At 46.9% G+C, this 21,557-nt stretch overlaps 1 protein-coding gene across 1 annotated transcript in view; it reads left to right on the forward strand.

Annotated features, from left to right (window-relative positions):
* The window catches only part of LOC142592671 (uncharacterized), a 473,797-nt gene that overhangs the window by 222,086 nt on the left and 230,154 nt on the right, over positions 1 to 21,557 (forward strand). The window contains exons 22-26 of the mRNA XM_075704237.1: positions 132 to 158; positions 5,771 to 5,795; positions 8,402 to 8,425; positions 16,038 to 16,061; positions 17,005 to 17,028. Of these exons, the coding sequence (XP_075560352.1) occupies positions 132 to 158; positions 5,771 to 5,795; positions 8,402 to 8,425; positions 16,038 to 16,061; positions 17,005 to 17,028 (124 nt within the window). The remainder of the gene's footprint in view (positions 1 to 131; positions 159 to 5,770; positions 5,796 to 8,401; positions 8,426 to 16,037; positions 16,062 to 17,004; positions 17,029 to 21,557) is intronic.

Here is a 21,557-nt window from a genome sequence, read left to right on the forward strand (position 1 = left end):
GCTGCTTTGTCTTCGCGCATCCATCGTTATGAGCTTGCGACAGCGCATTGAATGCGTCGGAATGAACGCATTTGTGAAACGTGCTGCTGTACTGGATGCGCTGATCTTAAAACATTTCCCTTTTATCGCAGGCCGCCTTTTGGACATAGCGGTCACGGGTAAGTATCGGTTTCGTCACAAATCCGTGCGCCATTGCAATATCGAAACATGAATATTGGAGATGCCAAATGAGGGCAAGCGTGTTTGTGTGCGGGAAACAGTGAAGTAGGCCAACGCCATGCATGGTTTGTGTTCGCAATGTATTTTGTTGGTTTGGATGCATTCTGTGGGTTTGCAGCCACTGCTTCGCGCTAAGTGTGCTTTGTTTTTGTTTTTTCAAACAAAAAGCAAATCGGCGAGATGCGGTTGAAATATTGTCGCCACGTGCCTGGGATTTCCTGAGAATCCATGAAAATTGGGAAGGAGTCCTATTGTCCCGCTCACTGATGCATATCCGGGCATCAGGAATGTTACTAGGCAGTGAAGGCGCTTCTTTTGCAAAGAACGTCGAATTATGGATAGTTTTGTACGAGACTGCTCCAGTGGCCTTCAGAAATTATAGGTTCGCTCTTACGGTTAGGTTTTAGTGAGCGCCCTAGTGCACAAGGAACTATTCTCGTCAGATCAGTAGTATGACGATTCGGTGGCGCCGATTCTTTTACAAACCAGTCTTCCTAAATCCCTATATGATTGTGAGAAACGCCGTAGTCCGAAATATGAAAACATGAAAGGTGGTTGGGGGGGAGGAGGTTGCGCCTAACTTCCGCCTGTTTATTTCGCAACACTTGGACAGCTTTTGTAGGAAGGGGAAAACAGGCAGACAGCTGCAGCTTCGCAGTCGAGCCGGCTACCGGGGTAGCCCAGCTTCTAGGAGTATGGCGAACTCGGTTCGCCATCCTCTGCTCTGCTGTTATTCCAACGCACGGTACACGAGCGTTGATTTCCGCCCCCATCGAAATGTGGCAGCAACGGCGGGGAGTGAAAACGTGCAAGCTCCTTTATACGAACGCAACGCGATAGCCGCTTAGCCACTTTGGCTAGTTTTACAAACTGTTGTAGTACATGGAAAGCTTTTCGAATGCCCCGTAGCGATATCTGCTTGGGCAGGTGTTCGGTCTGTTGCGACAACACGGACCCGAGCACACGGTTGTTGGACCCTCCCGCGTTAGCCGCGTGAGGCTTAGCCGTGTCCGGCGAAAAGCGGATCCTGGACGTTGAGCAGGAGCCATATGTGTGGACCTTCAAGACCTCTCGGCGCAGGCAACAAACGTATTTGTGCTCCGCTTCGGGTAAACGGCCCCACGGCGCTGACTCACCCGAGGGAAATCGCATGGTCGCCCATCCTAACTTTCTTCCTTATTTTCACTTTCCTATCCTCCTGCTACAATATCTCCTGTCTACTCCTCCTCCCTCCGTTATCTTCACGGACGACGTGCATTGTTAACCTCGCGTGCGGCAACCAGCCTTGGTCATAGCCAATATCGTTATAGCGAGAATTGCACTTCTAGTGCTTGCTTCACGACATGCCCTGTGGTCTCGCCTCGGTGGGTCGATGGTGGGTGACTGGTATCGTCGCCAAATATACGACATACTTCGTGGGATCTGCTAAGTCCTTTTTAACTGATCGCCTCTGCAAAAAGGGCGCACACCGATGTTACCCACAAACTATGTTTAAAGGACACAGAGGCACTCATGGAATTTCATGAAATTCATAGCGAGAAACAGGATAACGCAGAATGAATTCTCCTCTCTTTGTGCAGAACTCTCTCGCAGACGGTATTTGAAGTGGCTAAAGAGCCGCCAGAAAGTCCAGTGGGTATCTGTTGCCTAAATTCAGAGACACCGCATCACCACATGTCAACCGCCATTGTGATATTTTGAGATATTATCACCATAACACCACATTCAATCACGAATACTGTCATAAGCGTTAATGAATTGAGCGGCGATGGTCTCCCTGATATATGGGAGAATGAGAACGTAATCGATGTTCAAAGGATAAAGATCAGACTCAACAACAAAGCACATTGCCGGAGACATTAGGAGCAACGTGCAACAAAGTCAAAAGATGACTACACATGACTGTACATTCCAAACAGGCGTGCCACAGCTTTGGCCACGCTTCTGAGTGCTGCCGAGGGCGGCTTACTTGTGTGAAATGCCGATCGCTGTGATGCTGTGCCCCAGTGCATCATACATAAGGCCATGTGTAGTCTGGAAGGAAAACAAGATAACAATAAAAGTACAGCAAACGTAGATTTAAGGCAACCACGGCAGCGTATCTCACCAACATTTGCAGAAAAAGCACCTACATCGCGGGTGTCGCCGGCCGACCCAACAGAAGGAGCAGCCAAGGCTACTTTATTTTGGGGGAACATCTGTTGCGGCGCCAGTGGCCCATTGAAGGGAAATTTTCTTTTCGCCACTTGGGCGTTCCTGCCAAACACGAGATAGCCAGCGTTTTACAGTAGTGCTTGCAGGACATACTCTTGCATAGATTTGAGCATAGCGGCTACAACGCTAATATTCTGCCCCCAGTGCAGCGTTATTGAAAAAATTCCTTCTATAGTGCTGAAGAAATCAAAACAGGATAAATGCTCCTCACACGTTTCTAGGGGGAAGGTTCAAAGCTTTTGTGAGAACTCACAAATTTGTCGTGGGATGTCATCTCCGCTCTAAGCACAGAATATGATGTTCCAAACTTCGCAGCTCTCCGTATTGATGCAGCGTGTACATGCATCCCACAAGCAAAAAGGAGTGACCAGACGAAACGACGAGATCTGTGTTGTAACGATGATTGTGCGACAGTGCGCAAGTGTCAAAACAATGTATGGGGGCTCCTTCGTGATTCTTGAACTGCGGAAAACGTAAATAATTTGAGCATGTAAAAGTGTTAGGAAAATCTCACATGGACAGGCTTAAGAGAGAAAGTTGGCAAAATCATATCTCAGGTGTGAACTTTCGAACAAACAAGTGAGAAGCATCAAATAGAGATAAAAGAATCAAAGGTCGGCAGTGGAACCCCGCTCTGGTAATCACTTTGGTAGATAGCCTCTTCGAACCAACCAAAAGGAACTGTGCTTTTTCAAGACCACTTAGCAATGAGACTGGCGCACTACGAGGCGGAGTGTTTAGTGGTAAACTCATGGCTTTAAAAATAAATTGAATGTATGGTTAGTTAGACGTCACTATCTCTTATTCCGTCTGCGTTGACGATGTACATATGTTTTGGTAGCTTTGGTAATCACTTTGGTAGATAGCCTCTTAGAACAGGCTTCTGGGCAAACGTTTTCAACTGGTCTCTAGCTTGCAGCACTTTCATTGAGCATTCTTTAGATATAAACGACCAGTAGAAGACCGCCTTTGCAAGGAAAATAAGCACCAAAGGAGGCAGAAAACCATTCATTTCACTTATCCGATCTCCAGGCATCCCTGAACTGCCGTAATAACTCAGCTCGAGGAAGTCGTCAAATGATTTTTACTATAATAAGTAACTTACAGAATGACACTTTAAAAGCTCCCCTGTCTGTTTTAAACACACGTTCTTGAGGGTGCGTCCTGCCTGCTTGGAAAGATGTCACGATTCCAGTTCTCAAAGAGGAGTCTCACGTCTTCCTCCACCAGTGGTATTGACGAGTTGCCTATATGCAAGTTCAAACGTTATAACGGCGTCGGCTTCACTTTTTGAAGAGCAATAAACAACATAAAAACAGGGAGGGCATATGGATAAGCGTCCATCTACTACACGTTGAGTCGAACATTACGGACGTGATTTTATTTGTTTTCAGTCGCAGCGAAACCCTATGATAGCTTATAGCGCTTTAGAATTTTACAATATCTGTAGGCACTGCGTGCCCGGGATAGGCATGTTGAACACCATTGAAAGCTACTTGTGTGGCCACACATTCTGTATAAGAGTTGGCAGTGCTTTTTCAGGACCACTTAGCAAAGAGACTGGCGCACCACGAGGAGGAGTGTTTAGTGGCAAACTCATGGCTTTAAAAATAAATTGAATGTATTGTCAGTTATGTCACCATCTCTTGTTCCGTCTGCGTTGACGATGTACCTATGTTTTATATCATTTAATGTTGCTACGTGTGAACGGGTGGGACAGCTTACTTTAAATACAATTGTCTTGGTGGGCAGATACAATGGTTGTAAAGTAAACGCCCTGGAAATCACTGGCGTACTCTTCATCATTTCCAAGTATTGCAATCTAGGGAGGTGAGCTCTGCGAGAGCCGCGAGCATAAGTATTGAAAAATCATTTTAGACTGCTCGCATTTAATCCTCATCTTTATTGTTTCAGGACCAAATGCTTGAAGACACTGAATATGGCAGGACTATCACACTAGTGTCGCCAAGGCACCTTGCCTAACCTAACTTTCACACAACCTAAACTTAAACAAATCAAATGAACGAAAGTGTTTTAGTAATGTGTCATAGCAGTACGTGCTTCCCGAGCCAGTAAGCAGCGGCAGCGGCCAGCGCGGCCAACGCTGCACGCCGCGGAGGTCAAGCTAGACGAGAGACCGACGAAGCAGCAGCGGCCACGATGGCCGGAATACGCGGAGCAGCTAAGCCCAGCCGCGCGCGGGTTTCGAGAGCGAGACGCCGGCATCCGCGCGCGGGCCTCAAGCGGCTGGCTCACCAACGATAACTCGTCCCGGCCCGCTGCATCGCGACGCGAATCTGGGTGATGGCCTCCCGGTTCACGCGAGAGGCTGTCTGACAGACGCTGTGTGCGTCTGTCACGCACACCGCGTAGGGGAGGGGGGACGCGAGTATGAGACGAAAGGCGACGGGAGAAGCTCGTTTTCACCCCTTCGGCGTCAAATGTGCGCAATGTCGTCTGGAGCTCCCTGGCCATTGCCATATTAGCCACTTGACAGCTGTATTATCAGTGACTCCCCTCAGAAGCATTGCAGACACTGCAGCGCTTCCCTTTCTACTAACGTGCGACGCCAGAGGGGACGTAGATAGAACTGTAGAGAGGACGAGAGGGACGTGAAGAGGCAGTTCCCATATGAGAAAAGGGGAGGTGGTGTGAGAAGGCAAGTAAACCCCACTACTATACGACAGTGGTTGGGGGGAAACAGGATAAGCTTAAGTTCAAGCTACGGTGCAGTACGTTGCTGCTATAAGCAACTTTCACGGTCTATAGGGGGCGCTACCTGAAATCCAACATGGCTGTCCGAGAGTAAGAACTAGAGCAGTCGGTGTAGTGCTGCGGCTGTCTTGCTCAGTGATATGCTGTTTCGCGTCGTCATGTTCAACTTCAGTTTACACGCCCGTAGCTATTAACCTGCGTAATGGCTCGCATTGGGCGAGGAGAACGCAGGATTTGAAGCCTGCTTGAAGGCGAGGAAGTCTTAAACATTGGTCATCTTGTGTGCTGCGGTATAAAAGCGTGCACGTCGACCTCCGGGACTGTGGAAGACCTTAGCATGCAAACTTCGCGCCTTTAAAGAAACCACACGAGCTGTAGTTTGCTTTACCGCGACGGTGTTATAACCATGCTTTCTCTTTGCTATTCTATTAATTGACCACTTTGAAAGCATACCGAGACATTTTATACGGTGCGGTGCGCTCGGAAACTTGTTACTTGGACCGCTTGAATAAGCCGCCGTGTCGAGAGCAAATTTTTCTCGTCTTGCGCGACACGCGAGAATCGTCACTGATATTCTTTTTAATCCTTCTTTTTTACTTTTTTTGCCGTTGTCCTCGCACAGATCATAGCCGCACCGGCCGGCCAGGGTGAGTACCTTAGTCGAGTGTCCTACCTGCACATTTCTCTACACGCGTAGTGGGCGCCGTTGGGCGTGCCTTGCGAAGTTCGCTCGGGAGAGGAGGCAACCGCGCGCCGTAGTTTTCTGTGTCGTTGTTTTTGCTTGTGCTTGTGTGGCGTGAAAAGCCGCCTTAAAGCAGCGTTTTCTCAGCTAAAATTTCTTGTCTAGTTATCCTTGCCTTTGTTCACAACGCTGGGTGTTGACCACGAGGAGTAAACAAAAACCCATATATGACCGCTTTTGCGAACTAATATGATAACGGTTCGCCCTTGTAATTTAGTTATTGCGCTTTATGCGTGCTGTGCAAGCTACACAACAGCCTGCGTCAGTCCTACCGCGTCTTGCATATAGAAATCAAGCGATACATAGCTGATATTTACTGTCCGCGGCAATGCTCGCTTCATTCTTCCAGTTACCTTTATAAAATAATGTACACGCAAATCCGCTGAGAGTTCGCTACGCGAACACTGCGCAGTCTTGTTGGATTAGGATTTGTTACCTTACGAGTACAGTCATGCGCGCCTGTGCACACGTTGCAGCCGCGCATCGAAGTGGCAGACGAACGCAAGCACGAACTTGAGGTTCCTCTACGTCTGCGTCACATTGCTTCCATGCACAAATGAGAAACGCATGTCTTTGTTCGAAAATGGTGGAATCTCAAGCCGTTGTTGCAGAGCATGTACTTATGAGCGACAACAAGAGAGAGGGAGAAAACTTCGATTGTCAAGTTTGAGTCGAGCTTTTTCCCAGCGGTGTGGGCTAGCGTGGGCGTCTGCTTTGCCGCGACGCTATCAGCCCATTCCGCCAACCGTATCTGGTCTTGCGGGTTCGAAGTTTTCGTCTTTTTCTCCCATTCGTCTTGTGAGGGAGCTCGCCTAAAGAGTAGCTGTCGTTGCGGAATGTCTAAGGCTGGGCGATACCCTAAGGTGTCGACGATCCGCTGTCCCGCGTGTGTGCCGGATAATGGAACTGTTTGAGCACATTTGTGGGCCCCTATGATTTCCTCAACGTTATTATGCACCCCTAGACACAAGAGTGCATCCGTATTAGTCCATTTTGGTAGCCCAAGAGCCTGTTTGAATAAAGTTCGGATTAGACCGTTAATCCGTTCCAAATCCCTCTTCCTGAGATACAGGTAAGGGCAGACATACGCCACTCGGCTCAGAAAGAAAGCCTGGATTAGCCTGCAGGCATCTTTCTCCTTAACTCCGTGCCGTCGGTTGGAGACCCTCCTAATAAGGTTCTGTAATTGCCCAGCTGTATTTTGGAGTCGTGGTACGGCTTCTTGGTTGTGCGTGTTTTGCTGGATCCACAATCCTAACACTGATTTTAGGAACGGGTGGGACCGGTTGTCCAGCTACCTGCACCTGAATGTGTGCCGGCAAATTAGCAGCCGCATTTGCGGGATTTTGTTCCGGACTATAAGCAATTCTGATTTTTTCGGCGAACAGCTGAGGCCATTGTTGTGAGCGTGTTTCTGCACTGCGTCAGCCGCTGCCAGCAGTGATTCTGCAATCTCTCCATCCGACCCAGTGCACGTCCAGATCGTTACGTCATCGGCGTAGATGGCGTGCCTGATATGAGGAATCTCTTTGAGCTGTCGGGATAAGCCACTCATGGTGGTATTAAGAGGAAAGGAGAAAGCACTTCTCCCTGTGGTGTACCTCTAGTGCTGAGCTCTATGGTTTTGCTTTCAATATTGCCTATGTTAACGGTGGCAGTACGTCCCTTGAGGAATGTGGTAATATAGGTATATGTTTTCACTCCAACGTAGCCACAAAGGGATGGGTGGCAAAAACGCGAGCATCAATCATCCTACAACAGATTTGAGTTAAGATTACCCATTATTTCTTTCCCTGCGTCTTTATGGAGGTTTGTCTATTAGCTAGATCAATTGCTCGGAATCGTCACTCATCTGCCGTATTCCAAAAGAAGACCACCGGCATGAAGTGCGCGCTGCGAACCTTCATCGCTTCTGTGAGAGCCTTGGCGATCCGCAGCTTAATAAATTTTTCTCATGGACTCAGCTCACGTTATCTACCACATAACTTCTGCATTGCGGCACACAGCAAATACGGTTACTTCTATGTTTGCTCATTCTGTGCACGTTAAGCGCCCTGTTAAGTGTTTGAACGCGTTAAAACATCAACTGCAAGTGAAGGAAAAGCGTAGACAACACCAATAGTTATTTTGAGAGCAAAATAAGCAACCCCCTTCGCATGTGTATGATGGAAGGAAGCGGTCGACCATCAAATAAACACTTATGTGCCGGCCGCGTTAGTTTTCGGCTATGGCATTGCTAGAGGGCATCGGGAGCGAAGAGTGCAGACGGTTCGTATTTAAATACAGTGATATCTTACACGGGTTCGTTCTCATAAGTGGTTGCATGATCGAAGCATTCTGATGCGATTATGGCGTTCTGTGAGATAGATAGAATGGTATTAGGAAGCACAACATGCTGAATATGTCCGACTCTGAAATTAAGACACGCGAGAACCGTCACTGATATTCTTTTTAATTCCTTTCATTATTTTTTCTTTTTTTTTTTTGCCGTTGTCATCGCACCGATCATAGCCGCTCCGACTGGCCAGGGGATGGGTGAGTACCTTAGTCGAGTGTCCTACCTGCACATTTCTCTACACGCGTTGTGGGCGCCGATGGGCGTGCCACTGGTGGCGGCCTTGCGACGTGCGCTCGGGAGAGGAGGAAACCGCGCGCGGTAGTTTTCTGTGTCGTTGTTTGCGCTTGTCTGTCTGTGAATACATTTTGAGAGCAAAATAAGCAACCCCCTTCGCACGTGTATGATGGTCAAAGCTTCAAGGAATGTGCAAGAATTATCGCACGGTGGGGTGCTCAAATATTGTCAAAAACGGGCCGGCGATACGATTTCCCTCCTAAGCCTCGTCAGCGGAAGCAACGGTAGCAATGGATCGCCGCCGTTCGTCGGGATGTTTCTTGTTATTTTCATGTTTCTTGTTCTTTCTTGTTCGGTGCTTTTGCACTCGATCATATTTAGACGGGTAAGCGACGAAATTGATGAAGGCCTGCCGATGTTTTGTTCGGTTCGTCTGAAGTGCAGCAGGTGGTTTAAAGGCAATCGCTAAAGTTCTGAATGCCGCTTCTCCGTTTGCCGCGTCTTTACAGTGTCGCGCTGTCTAGGCAGCACGACAGCACGAGTGCATCGTGTTATGTGTTAAAGCTACTGCAGCTTGCAAGAACTGAAATTGTCGGTTTGATGTGACCCGGTAAATCCTCGCACCAGCTGTCCCACACTTCACGTTATTGCATCTATTTTATGCAGTTGCGCTGACAGCGCCACTACGCCGTCAAAGAAAAGCTATTAGAAATAATTAAATAAAATAAACCATTGTATGATATGAATATTAGTTTTTACTTTCGTGTATTCGCGTTTAGTTACAATTTAGAGGTTATTCTGTTAGCAGTAAACAATTAGTGGCCCTTAGTTTTAAGTAACCATCTTTAAGTACCATTTGCCTGGTCCCACTCGTTCTGTTCCTTGAAACTCATTTTAGGATATAGTACTTTCCCTTCGTCGGTGTTCACATTGCCACCTTTATTTGTCATTGTTCTGCTTTTCTGCACTCCGGCAATCGTCCAATAGGGCAGCAGTAGGCTCAAATAAAATGAGGACTAAATGAATTTCTCAGATATTATATTTGGATGAAAAGTGTGAATGACAAAAGGACACAGCACTTTTCCTGTTGCTCAATGGATGCTACATAAATGCGTGTTTGCGAGCTTGAAAGAAGGCCGCTAAGGCACGCAAAATTGCCGCGTGACTGTATGCGCGACCAGTTTTCTGAACCCTATATACTACATAACATAATGTACACTATAGTACAGTATCGGTCTTTGCAAGAAGGGCACTCAATGGGTACAAGGCAAATTAGAAACAAGGCAAGCGAAAGCGAAAAAAAAGCGCAAATATTGTAATATAACTACTGTACATTAAATAGAAATAAATACGCATAACAGAGAACACGAGTCACGCAATTCACTAGGAAGGGTTTAATACATCGCGTATTAACGTAAGTTTATTCTATATATCGCCTTGATTACCAGTTGCATTTAAAGAAACTTCCTGTGACCTCGAAGAACTGTTCACTGAAGCTACAGCCTTATATGAGAAAGTACAAGCCCTCATTGAAGGAGATGGTTCAATTTCACAGCCGGGAGAAATTTGAAAACACCCGTGTACTTAGGGTGCACGTTAAAAAACCCCAGGTGGTCAAAATTTCCGGAGTCCTCTACTACGGCGTGCCTCATAATCAGAAAGTGCTTGTGGCACGTAAAACACCATAATTATAATATTATATATAATTTCACAGCCCGAGTCCTCTCGCACCACCAAGAATCTGGCGTCTTTCGCTGGTGTAACCTTCGTTCGTAAAATTGTTTTATACTTCGATATCCCTAATACTGCTTCGCCATTCCAGAGAAAGTACAAAACTTTATTTTTCTGTGAGTTCGGTATAAGCGCTACTGCGCATGACTGCTGTAGATGCTGACTTTGAGCAAATCCGGCTTGGCCTCATTTCGATTACTGCACCACGACTCGAAGAAAACCTAGTGCATATTGTTTCCGGTACAGTGGAGTAGCTGCCAGTATATTTTCGTTACTGAGATTTAACTAGTAAACTCCAGAAGTACTGTCGTAATTATCAAAGCGTTAATGAAGCATTTGTGGGCACCTCGAAATTATATCTATTTGCGGTGGTTTCAGCGACTACTAATTGCGCACAGATTTATTCGACTGGTAAAGTAACCTCACAAAAGTGAGAAATGCCACGTGCTGCCCCCCCCCCCCCCTGATTGATAAGGTGATCGAAAGCAACTGATTCGCCTGTTGCGAACCCGAAGAGAGGGTGCATTACCTTGATAATGCTACGGAAGGAGCATCAATAGCAGGTTTCTCGGCTTCGCAGCTATTCCCTCCTCTCGTTTCCACGTCACACTTATCCGTCCCTTAATGCCGATTAATCGCGCTGATAACAAAATCTCCTTCATAACGCGGCCGAAGCGCCTCTCTGGCCACGCATGAACGGCGAAAAGCTACGGAAGAGGCATGGAATGTTTCGAAATCTCGCCTCTGCTCGCACCGCACCAAAAGAGTGCGCTCGCAGCTATATATATCGCGCCAGAAACTTGCTCCGGACAAAAGCGAAATTACAGTGGGGGTATTACTTTCTACTAAAGTGTATACGTGCTGCACAAGAACTTTCATGGCAAAAAAATAAAAGCGAAATAGACCACGAAGCAACTCACGTTCAGGGAAAAGGCGAAACCGATGCGTTCAAGAAAGTAAATGTAAGCATTATTGAATGAGTCAAATTTGCGATCGGGAGGTCCGCCCAGAAAAGAGGAAAAAACCTCGCAGAAGCTTCTCTTGGATTTATCTGAACGATGACTAAGCATTTCGCAGTACTGACATGGTGTTTCAAGGATTTCGTCCGCGTAACGCTGTCCAGTCAATGTGTGAGCGAAGATGGCACTGATTATAGCTCAGATCTAAATTCCGAACGTCACATTGAACGACCACTGGTACTAATGCCCAGTGCGCTTTACCCAGTGTGGATTGGGAGTCACTGCAATAGTGTGTTATGTGAGTTTCCTGGGCCTTTCTGCAAAAATTCGTTTCATCTGTGCGCATGATGTTGCTTGAAAAGTCCGGTGATTCATCGGTTTTTGTAAGGACACAAATCGAGAAATCTAGACGATTCTGCACGTACCTATCTTAAAATCATCGGTGCAGGTTAAAATGATAAGCGTGAAAACATAAGTCACTTAAAATCCTCCATACCGATGCCTTTAATATCGGTACCTATGCGACCACGTCCCACACGTTAGCACGAGGGTTTAAGGCCGTAAATGTCAGAACTTCCTAGCATAGGCTAGGACTCCAAGATGGAGTCATCCGCCGCTGCTTCTGGAAGCTGCTGGTTTGTCTCAGGTTTTCATATTTCTGATCGTAGTCGACGCGTTTGGTCTCTACCGCCACACTTCGATGAATGATCTATATTTGCGGCCTTCCACTTGTTCGTATTTGCAGCTCCCAAGGCAAGGATCCTGTTTTCCTTTGCTCATTAGAGAAAGACATGGCGACTGGGAAGAAACAAGACGCACCTTTAAAACGTTGTCAATTCGCTTTTGTGGTGATAGGTATTGTGGCAAAAAAAAAGACATCCGTTCACTTTATCTACGTTAAGACGACAGCTCAGTTATCACAGCCTGTTTCCAACTAACACCAAAACCGACATGTTTTTTACAGCCGGGGCGCGGCAGATAAGGATCTAGCTCGATCACGACGTTTTTCTTTATTTCCTTCATTTAGTTCCGGCTGACTCAGATGAAGCTTGTTCGAGGGCGCTGCTTTTTGATGTGGGTGGAAGCACAGTCACTTGGTATTTTTTGATATTTCGCGGGGCCTATTTATCACTCGGGCAAAATCTGTACGCAAATAGTACGTCGCTCAAAATACTGCAGTTAGATGTCCTTTGGCTGTGCCTACATATACGTTACTGGCAGCTAGTACACTGTACCGGAAACAATATGAACTAGGTTTTCTTTGAGTACCGTAACTGCTCTTTTCTTAAATGTGGGTGCATGATAGTTAATTAGAAACCCTGCATATATCTATGACCACTGCATGCAACTGATGTTTCCATCCCTTGTAAAGGTTGTAAATAATTGGAATAGCTTTTTCCATGAGTCGTTAGTATTGCTTAAAGTAAAGCGAAGTAACAGTGAGAAACATATAATTCAAGTGCATTTCACACGGTGTTACTAAAATTCTGAAGGGGTCATCGAAGTCTGCAGGCTTTATTCAAGGTGAAAAAAGCACGCAAAGCAATTCGAAGTGATGTCAACAAGCCGCAACATATTCAATCACTAGGCTTCTGCTATCTACACCTTTAGAAATAACTCTTAAATTGCTACCTCATTCTCTTTCAAAAATATAACCGTTGTCCTGTGTGTATACTTAGATACATTGAAAATGTGAGTGGTAAGTTACAACAGTGTTGAAGTGAGAAAATACGGACGAAGCAGCCGCCGCTAGTGCTTCTAATGCGCTTGTCCTCCTATTGCCAAGATTTGCAGAAGTAAGTCGAAGGTGTAAACAAAATCCGTACATGTCCGCGCCAACAATGATGTAGTAAGCGACTAACCACAATAAAATTCTAAGTGAAAAGGTCTAGGCAAGTCAAAAGAAGCCTCAAATGGTATGGGTGACAAAATTCTGGTAATATGAGTCTGTGTGGATCGCCGGGATGGCGGGAAGAGACTCTGGCCCCTCCGGAAACTCTGGAGAGGGCTCGGCCCCGCAGCTCCCCCTCCCCCCTTAGTCGGCGCCTATGATTTGAGGTCTTCTTTGACGCTCGTAAATAAAATTATGTAGCCCCTGTTGAGCAACAGAAAGCTGTATCGGGAGTTCTTCATGTTCCTCTAATTATTGACAGTTTTCATTTAACTATATTTGAGAAGTTAAGTCTAGGTATTTGGTTACGCGCTGCAAAAACTGATTATCTTCAAGCGACGGCTAACATTGTTAACTTGGATCGGTCCGGCTAGGTTTCAGTTGCAGATATTAAATTTTTGGGACATGAGAGTTTCGACACCCTGTATATTTACGCACATTGTATCTGCGCATGGGTAAAGCGCTCGTTGTCATATTGCCAGGATTTTAGAAATAAAGCGAAACGTGAATTAATAGCCGTGCAAGACCGCGCCAATAAGGATGCAGTAATCTTTTAGCAGCAATAAAATTTTAAGTGAGAATGCTTAGAACCTCAAATGATGTGGGTAACAGCACACTACGGTAATGCAACTAGCTTCGGCATTGCCCTGGCCGGGGGGGGGGGGGGCAGGAGGGGGGGCTCTGCGATTGTTCCCGGAAACTCCGGAAGGGGCTCAGGCATGAGCCCCCCGTAGTTGTACGCTGCAGTTCATACCGTATGTTCATTTTTTGAACCATCCCCAACTTTATTCCATCAATTAGGTCGCTGCGGATGTGAAGTCAGCCGAAGCGTACGTCATTTAAGATGAAACAACGTAATTTATTCGTTGATAAGTTGAGAATTACCGTATACACTCAATGAATTGGTGGCATCTTTCCCTAAATACATCGGCAGAACCGCGAAGAGAGGCTCCCAGTGCAATCAACCTTGCTGTGACGCAATGTGTGTCGTAGTATTGCATTGCCATAGTGAACAACAAAGCGGTTCATATGCCCGGACCTAGCCGTGGTGAACACTGAATGCAACATGCATGGCATTCCTTGGCCTTGATGTCGTTGTGCCATAAAACATTATCAATTATTATGCTATAACGACTGCGCATCCAATAGTGAGGTTAGGCAAAGCTCCAATAGCCATCAGCTTCTGGGAATAAGGAAAGTAACTCGGAGTTTCACGCTGAGCCACCCATCAACATGCAAAAGGTGGCTCTCATGGTGATGGAGCTTCACCATCATTATCATGGTGATGGGCCGCCTGCTGTAATCGCGTAAAGTGAATGAATGATTCAGCAGCAAGGCGTGTAAGACAGTCCTGAAACAATAGAGATAATATTGTAATTACTCCCTTGATGGCGTGAATTGATCTAATTTTCTCGCAGTTGACGTACGCTGAGGCATTATTTGTCTTTTGCGACGTAATTCGAAGAAATATCGTATGCCCTTAAAAACGGCTTCGAATTAAGAAAATCACGCTGTACTCGAGCGGTGTTTTATGGATACTGATAGTTTTTTGAAGTGATAGAAGTGAAGTACATTTAACAGGTTTTTATACGAGGGTGATTCAAAAAACAACGCCTCCAGCCCACTGCATTTGAAGTATTATAGGAAACATTTTGAACTGTTTATCGTTAATGCACTGATGTTTATGTTATCGAATGTCACTGGCTTCACCTTCCTATCTCTTCCCGTTCCAGAGTAATTCAGCAAATCATGGCATCCAGTGGCGACATCCGGTGGAAACTGTGCGCTGTAATTGAATATGACTGCGGAAGCTTGTGTGTCCATCAGCATTCATCGCCGTCTGGCTGCAGTTTGCACGGATGCCTGTGTTGACGTCAGCTCTGTGCGGAGAGGTTCAAGGACAGTGAAAGTTCAAAATCGAGCCGCATCAAATCTTGCCGTCAGCACCGAAGTGGACGGCCCGCAATTGGCTGTAAAGAGGATCATCATCAGGTGGACGAGCTGATTTAGAGCAATCGCAGGATCACGCAACAGGAGATCACAACACTCGCTATCTCCTTTGGTTCAGTGGGCCACATCACTAAGGTCCTACTGGGTCACAAGCTTTGCGCTCGTTGGGCACGCTTTCTCGACTCGTTCATGTCGGTCGTTAGTTGCCTTGGTACCCAACGAGTGCAAATGTTGTTTTAACGCACTAAGTTCTTGATCATGTGGTTCACGTAACTAATGGAAGTGGCGAGTGTTCTTGCGATCTAGCGTTGCATGATGCTCTAGTTGCCCCCAATCAACTCGTCCACCTGATGTTGATGGCCTTTATCAGAGGCACTTGCGGGCCGTCCCCTTCGGTCCTGATCCTGGAGATTTGATGCGTCTGGATTTAAGTCTTCCATATTCTTTGCCCACCTCCGCGCAGTCTGACAGTCAACACGGGCATCCCCATAAACTGTAGTCACGCGACGATGAATGGGCACACAACCTTCTGCAGTCAGCCCGCTGTTTCAACCGGACGTCAGCCCTGGATGCCATGGCTCTCTCGATAACTCTGGAAACAGAAGACACAGTACGGTGAGAGGCAAGTGCCATTCTGTAGCTTAAGCATCAGTGCATTAATAATGAACAGTTGAAAATATTCGCCGTATTATTAGCAAGGTAGTGGGCTTGGATGCATTTTTTCTGCATCGCCCTTATGAAATTGAAAAGAGTGCTGTGTTGCGGAGTTTGCTAGCAGAGGTCATCGAGGGCAAGCAATGCAGTGCATTCCCTCATTTAAGTATGCTGATACTTCGCACAGATTATTGTCATAGGTGATTGCATTATGGAGTAATTCTGATGTGATGACAAGGATCTCTGATATAACTAGAATGGTGTAAAGAAGCCGAACATGTTAAATATGTCCGACTCCAAAATAAATATATGCGAGAATCTCCACTCATATTTATTTAATTCGTTTCCTTTTTCTTTTCCTTTTTTTTTTGACGTTTGCACCGATCATAGCCGCAGTCACCGGAGTAGGCACGGGTAAGTACCTTAGTCGAGTGTCCTACCTGCAAATTTCTCTACATATATTCATTGGAAGATGCTTGAGCTCAACGTCACAAAATATTATAACTACGTAGTCAAAAGACAGATTGTTACTTTCCCCTCTGTAGCACTGTTGTAGGATATCTTTCAGCAGTTATGCAGCTGGTAATGGTTGCACACTCTTTTTTGAGTATCCTAGATAAAGCAGGACAGGTCAATTTACATTCTTACATTTTAATGATAATTTCTGCCTTGACAAATCAGGTTGGCGAATTAAAGTGAACAAGGTGTAGCTGTTACCAAATTGTGGGGTTTCCCATGCCAAAACCACGATCGGGTTATAAGGCACAACAATTAAAACCCGAAGCCGAGATTCGAACTCGTATATGTGTAAGATTTATGACTCAGCGTTTCGCGAACTTTGCACGCCTAAAGCATAAACTAAGGCATGCTCCAGCAAAACTAAACTATTAGCCTATTCGTCGATCACCAGACATAAATCGGAAACAGGCGTGCATTATTTGGGACACTTACACAAAAACTAAAATCAATGCACTATAGGTGATACTGCGCAAACCTCTTGATCCTATCAAAATATCGGCAAGCGCCCCCCCCCCCCCCCCCCATGCCCTGCCGCACCTCGAATTAAAAGGCGCGTATCCCAACACTTCAGACAGACCGTATATTTTACGAAGTAAGCTTCCTTCTCCTATTTAAAACAACCAGCTTTCCCTTATCCGCGAAGTATACCCAATCCTTACAAGCTACGCGATAAACGAGGCATCATCACCACTCCACAACACGGGCTCCATACAGCTAGAACGGCATCAAGAAGCAGAAAATGTTAATTATGCTCGACTCAGAAATTGAGAGATCCGAGAAATATCCCTGATATCTTCAACTTTTTTTCATTTTCTGTCGTTGTCTTCGCACACCGCAGCCGTCGCGGCCCGCGCGGGGGCGGGTAAGTACGGCGCGAGTGGCCCATCTCCAAATTTCTCTTTTTATGTTCAGGAAGATTTCGCTTAGCCCCAACTCCAGCGCCGCATGTTCCAGTAAATCTTACACGCAGAAGTGCTCTTCTGAAATAGCACCTGGGTAGATTTTAGCGAAATATGTGACGGGAGCTTTTTTGCTATTATCTGATTTATGGAAGCATGCAGTACGGCCGATATGATCGGCATTTGCTCCACTAAATAAATATTTTTATTACATGTCTTCATTTTTTATTATTCTCTTCATATTTTATTAAGCATTCATATGTTTAATTTTAAATATTCTCATTATTGCTGGACGCGTAATTTATATGTATATTGAAGGTTTTTACAGGATTCCTTATGTTCGAAAGATTGAAAAAGAAAGATAAAAGCACGGAGCTTACAAATGCGAACCTCGGCACCTAGAGCAGATGACTGCAGTTTTGGGTAAAGCATCAATCACAACCTCCAAAGTGCGTAAATTTGGTATAATTTGTATCTCACGTGAATTTGTTACAATGTTTACGGTTTTGCCAAAGTGATTCACGTGTTGTGGTATATTTGGGAGCCATTTATACTACACCAATTTGATCTCTCTAAGGTGCACTATTAGATGGAATTCCGATATCATTTTTCACTACCGATAGTTTTATAGTTTTGTTTTCTGAAAAGTTGTGACATTCAGCAACTTTTGTAAGGTAATTACCGGCCTAAGTCACAAATTCGCTACCAAGAGTCTCTAGATTTTAACCTTTAGTTTTACCTGCAGGAAACCTTATCAAATTTGGTGCCGTGGTTGCCGAGAAAAAGGATTGCTGCTTTCCCATGTATTTAGACGGGAGCCTTAGAACTAAGGCTTCCTCTAATATACGTATATTAGATGCACAAAGTGTACAGTGATCTTTCGATATTCGTAACGGCGGAGCTGCAGTCCATGCACGTGATAATACCCAGCCATTTCAGATATTGCCCGCTCGGCTTGCTGTGTACCTTCACGGCAACACACAAGGGTAACTGAGAGGGCTCTGTGTAGGCCCAGTTTCAATTCTTTCTGACATGTGCATTTAACGATATTTCCTCACAATATTTCTGCTGCGTCAAGGCAATGTGTTGGTCAGTCATGATCAGTGAAGTCGTTCGACCGGAGCAAATTGTTTTGCACCCATCCCTCTATGCAGCCTACATCGACACGGAAGAAGTGTCAAAATAAAACCGCAATGTCATTTATTACCGCTGGCATCGGGGCGGTAATGGTAGAGCGAGTGCCATCCTGCCCCTTTTCCCGCGCAGGATTTTGAGAGGCGGCAGGGTAGGAGAGTGAGCGATAATGCGGGTGCGCGCCCTGAGCGTGCTCGCGCATGCTTGCATGGGTCAGTTCGCCGTCCTGGTGTTTGCAATGTCTTGCGCACGTGCGCGTGAAAGGTTGTCTGTGAGCATGCTCGCGTTTGTGTATGCATGCATTTTCTTGCGCGTGGGTGCGTGCCTTCTCGGGCGTGTGTGTGCGCCGTGAGGATGCTCCTGCTTGTACCCACTCGTGGTGACAACTGGGACGCACACAGGGGCGATTGCTAGTTTTCGACACAACTTTGCCTTAACTGGCGCGATGACACGCTACATCCATGGTAAAAAAAAACAGCGCCGAAACAGGGATAGAGGGACAGGCTCTACATATACAGAAGCGGCGGCAGTGCCGGCTCCAAGCCTGACGCTCTCACAGTGCCTTCTACGCGCACTCAATACAAATGCGTCGGTGCAAAAGGCGTTTTCCCTGTCCCTATCCCTAGACAGAAATTTCGATGTAAAAGTTTGTAGCTTTGTTTGAGCTCCTATGCACCCCATCTTTTTCCTGGCGTTATGCCAACGCAAGCAACACACTGCACTGTGATTCCGTTGCGTTCTTGAAAAGCGTGAGTACGGAAGAAGTGTTATGGGGGGCCATAAAACGCGTTACAAACTTGGCTCCGTAAGATTCAGTCGACGCGAAGCGACGTGCACCACAAGGACCGACTTTCTTTTAGCTCAATGCATTACTGCCGCAGGTGTGGCCAGCGTGACCTAAGCCTGGAGTGCTTAATATGCAGCCTACTCGGCCAAACAAGATGTCTTGTCTTGCAGTTGTCAGATTCAGTGCCGCATCGACGGCAGCATGGAAGCAAGAAGCAACAGAAATTCAGAGTTTTGCCTATTAATGGGGGTAAGCGTTGTTCGGCTCGGCTGTCACTTCGTTTTTGTATACTTTTGCTTATTTGCTTTTCCTAGCTTATGCACATCTACGCTTTGCTCATTCAGTGGGAAAGAGTACTTAGGCTTTAGTAGGCAATTGTCAGATGTTCTCGCTGCATGCGGCACCTTTACGGCGATCGTGCCAATTGAGTCTGAAGGCCGGGCACGAGCACGCCTCGTCGGAGCAGAGCGCTCGAAAGGCAACGCCAGCTGCCGCAGTAGCGCGTGAAGCGTTGCGTAAGAGGGAGAGTGCATCAGTGCGATACCATGGAACACCACCGAGACAAGACCTGAGCACACGGCGAGCGACGTCGCGTAGAGGACGGCGGCAGCGCGCTCAGGGTTGCAGGTTGAATGAAGGCAACAAGCACTTGCGTGCAACGTTAACCGGAGTGCAATTACTGTGTTTCTTTAGGCGCGGTTCATCAGGTGGTACGCAGAGCACGGAGGGCGTTTATTTACGCTGAACTATAGCTACGCAGTGCTGAATCTTCGAGCGCATGTTGCAATTCAGGCGATTCATAACGCAGTCGCTCATACTTTGGGTTGTCTCTTGTGTTTTGTTTGGTTGACAGATAATTCGGGCACCCGGAAAACTACGATGATGTAATTCCACGAAGTTGGATGTTTGTTAACCATGCAGTAACTGTGTGCCCTGTACCATCGAAGACGCACGATGCATAGGGGTCGATGCACACCAGCTGAACACCAGCTGCAGTGAAGCTGCTGTAAAGTGAAGTTCGCAGAGCATTTACTTGCGAAACAGTATCTTACATATTGGTACGTAGGAAGAGAGGGGCGAGCAGCTGTATACAGAAATATTTACAAATAAATACGCCGCACTTGGCCAAGAGGCAACAGCCCGCCCAAGGCTTTAATCGTCGTTGTCGTCTTCATACTACTGGCTCGTCGTCATCGTAAATGGCCTCATCGTCATCGTATCGAGCCGGCGACACGATACGGGCGGCGATGAATAGGTGAGACATCGCCAGTATTTTTGCGATATTTAACAGCCGTAGTTTGGGCCAAAGCTAGAAATATTGTGATATTTAAAGAGAATGGAGTAGAGATAATGAGCGTGCTCAGACGGCAAGTCGGGCGCAATCATTTTCTGTAAGTCGGCGATGGAACAAGTTGCCGACGCGACGTGGATGAGGGTCAATAGAACTGCCGTCTACTGCAACAGATGCTACTGAGTGATCCTCGAATGAGCAAAGCTGGGCCAGAGATATCCCACGTGGCAACACTTGTGTCGTCAAGCAAAAATTGACCCCAGCCAGGCTGACGCTATTCACCGGAGTGGATGAAATTGTATGAGGTAACGTGATACCGTGTCTAAGGAGGACGTCTTGCATGGGAGCCGCGGTGTATTGACCATAGGGTGCTGGTGGGGATGACACAATGTCAATGTATGTCAGTACCAAAAGTGGCACGCGAACGGAGTTTACGGAACTGAGGCGACTGGGGCGTGGTTCAGCGGGATCCAGAACAGTCAAGACCGAGAGTACTGGCTGAACAGTCTATGAGAGCAGAATGCGCGGAGAGGAAGTCCAGGCCGAGGATGATCGTGAGGACTGTGGGCGATGACTGTGGAAGGAACGATAGTGGGGCGAACGGCGAAGGAGACGCGGGCGGTACACATACCGATTATGGGGGGCTGTTCCACCGTCGATGACACGGGACACCGGGCGTCATGGCGGGTGTTGCTTTATTCAGGCGGTTACAAAGGCCAGCGTTTATGACAGATAAATGCGCTCCAGCGTCGGTAAGAGTCGACACAGGAACACCATTGACTTGCGCGTCAAGAAAATTCATGAGGGGGCAGCGTCAGTAGAGGATTTGGCGGCGTAGGGAGCAGTGCAGCTTCACCTCGCGGTACTGCATCATCTAGTTTTCCGGCTGGGAGCGTCCGTAGGGAGCCGACTAATATGAGCGACGGGGCTGAGGCGAGTGACATTGTGTACGTTGGGACGAAGGGTGCGTCTTCGATGGAAGGGTGTGAATAAGGGTGCTTCGGTGCAGGAGATTCAGTGGCGGCATTATCGGATCGTGCGGTATAGGGAATGAGAAAGGCCGCTTGGGTGAGAGTGGCCTGTATAAGTGGTCTGCCTCGGGGAACTCCAGCGACTACGACAGTGGCGAGAAATGTGCCTGATTCGAGGGCAGTGGAAACAAATGGGCTGGTCGTCAGTAGCGCGCCATTCAGACGGGTTGCGAAAACGTCGTGGGTAATAAGTTGTAGGGCCGAACGGAATCGAAAAATCCGGGCGGGCATCAGGGCGATGGGCCGAGC

Source organism: Dermacentor variabilis, chromosome 9, assembly GCF_050947875.1.
Source record: "Dermacentor variabilis isolate Ectoservices chromosome 9, ASM5094787v1, whole genome shotgun sequence".
NCBI classification, from domain to species: domain Eukaryota; kingdom Metazoa; phylum Arthropoda; class Arachnida; order Ixodida; family Ixodidae; genus Dermacentor; species Dermacentor variabilis.